Source organism: Notothenia coriiceps, unplaced genomic scaffold (genome assembly GCF_000735185.1).
Source record: "Notothenia coriiceps isolate Sejong01 unplaced genomic scaffold, NC01 NC01_scaffold00028441, whole genome shotgun sequence".
NCBI lineage: Eukaryota > Metazoa > Chordata > Actinopteri > Perciformes > Nototheniidae > Notothenia > Notothenia coriiceps.
The window spans coordinates 58,383-60,656 of NW_011361142.1; the positions used below are offsets into that span (position 1 = coordinate 58,383).

A 2,274-nucleotide genomic window follows, 5' to 3' on the forward strand; every position below is an offset into this window, starting at 1 on the left:
CCCCCCCCGGCGCAGGCTTTAAACGGTAACGGGAGTTTCTCTCTCCTCCCCAGGGCTTGTACCAGGAAGTAACGGACTTGCGGTTCAGGGTGACTGACATAGAGAATGACAGACTGCAGTGTGAGAAGAAACTCAAAGCTACCAAAGTGAGTGTGCTAAAAATCACTTAAACGCTCACATTTGCTATGACAGGAGATCTGAATTCAATTTGAAGATAGTCAAATGTATCATCAGATGTTTGAACCTTGTGATCTTCCCCATGACATCGATCCTCTGCTTCTTGTCTTTACTCCTATCTTACCAAATGCTTCTCTTCCTCCCCCTTTTTTCTAATGTGATTTTAACATCTTTCTGCTACACGCTAACCTGTCAAGCGTCCAAAGCGGAACAGTGGGCGGTTCACTGGAGATGAGGTGAACAAGGTTTGATCTCCAGCCTGTACTCTTCTCCTTTCTGGCCCTTAAGATGCTCTAAACCTGCCTCTTCTCCTCCACTGCTGCACACTGCTTTCCTGACTTTCACCACACTCGCTGTAAGTGCTTCACCAGTACCGATTAAAGGATTAGAACCCCTTTTTTTGGGTTAACACCTGCTAACTGAAATAACTTATTTAGGGAATTGTTTGCTAAAGTCACTCAAAGTATAAACAGTACAATTTTCTTTTCATGGTATCTTTCTACCATTATAAAGTACACATCTTGTTAATCGGTACTTTAAATATTAGCCAGAATGTTGTGTCCAGTGTTTCAGTGTGTCCACAGTTGAGTGAATTTAGTGAATAGTATGAGCTTGCACTGAATTGTGTCACAAACAACCACAGTGTGTTTAAAAGAGGTCAGAAATGAACTAACTTAATCACTAACAGCACGACTGACTAACATTTATTTTCAAATGTTATGTTAAATAGGGCACTCCACTAGTTTGACTTAATACATAACCTTTGACTAATTACAGGGTGAGTTTCACTGTGATTAAAAACACGTACAGCCTGTCTTTCATGACTCTTAATGAACTTCCGGCGATTTGAAATACCTACATTTGTCTGTTTAATATATTGTAAGTTAAATATCTTTGTGTCTTCGAGCCATCTTAAAACATTACCATTGACAATTTGTGATGGGCATCTTTTTTCATTCTTTATAGTACTAAAGACTCAACATTCATATTACAAACAACACGTTTGTGCCTTCTAATGTTTATAATGATTTGCTGATTTATAATTATTAGACATGTCCTTCACTTTTTTTCTGTTTGTACCTTTATCATCACTGTTTGGGCTAGGAATGTGTCTAGCAATATGTGTCTAAAGTTTCTAAGGCATTACAAACTCAAACGTAATGTATCCATTTATCTACCCAAGTTGAATTGACAGATCATGTGATGAGACCCATGACTTCACTCTCTGCTCCACAGGAGGAGCTGCTGCTGCTGCAGACACAGCTGGAGGAGCGAGAGGTGGAGCTGAGGAGGCTGAAGGAGGAGAGCAGGCTGAGGATGGAGAGCCACAACAGAGCGGAGGGAGGAGAGGGAGGTGGGGGCTGTTCAAATAATTATCTGGCTGCTTCACAGAGTCTAATATTACATTGATGGGGATTAGACAAATAGACATTTCACATTCCACCACCACCAGACCCTCCAGCACCCACTGTAGAAATAATGGTTGCTTTCATCTGGATTTCCCAATTCATTCTTTTTTCTCTGTCTTGCATTTCACGGACAAGATGAACTATAACGAGGAGATTAGAAGCTCGAGTTCTTACTCAACTCCTTATCTGCTTCTATAGGCTACATACCTAACATTCTGACTGCTTCACTCCTCTCTCCCTCGGCTGACCTTATCTCATCCGCTCTGATGGTGGAGGAATGCCATTTATTCAAAAGGGAGTCTCTTAACCATGCCTGTAAACTCGTGATTATACATCTGATGCAGGTCGTCTGGTTGTTGCTTCAGACGCTGTTAACATCAAATACATGCAGTCAGTGCAGCTTCTTGGTTGTCGTGAATTAGAGGAGAAATCATTTTTAAAGATTAACATTTCATTCAAAATTGGATTCTGATTAACGATCCCACACCTTACTTATCTATCTCAATGTAATGAAAAGACTTTGGATTAGGTCCTCTAGCGGTTGGCTCGTATTTAATTGTAGTAAAACACAAAGTCCTTGTTTTTGATAATCCACTCAAGATTTCACTGCAGCTAACAAACACAAGCAGAAACAAGAGCTATAGCTCACTGTTTTGATCACTTGTGCTGTTATCTGCTTTCAGAGCCA

General features: G+C 40.5%; 1 protein-coding gene across 1 annotated transcript in view; it reads left to right on the top strand.

The window, feature by feature from the left end:
* The first annotated feature begins 57 nt into the window (after positions 1 to 57).
* LOC104958206 (liprin-beta-1-like) overlaps positions 58 to 2,274 on the top strand; it is a 10,004-nt gene continuing 7,787 nt past the window's right edge. The window contains exons 1-3 of the mRNA XM_010785931.1: positions 58 to 146; positions 466 to 532; positions 1,414 to 1,531. Of these exons, the coding sequence (XP_010784233.1) occupies positions 106 to 146; positions 466 to 532; positions 1,414 to 1,531 (226 nt within the window). The 5' untranslated portion in view covers positions 58 to 105. The remainder of the gene's footprint in view (positions 147 to 465; positions 533 to 1,413; positions 1,532 to 2,274) is intronic.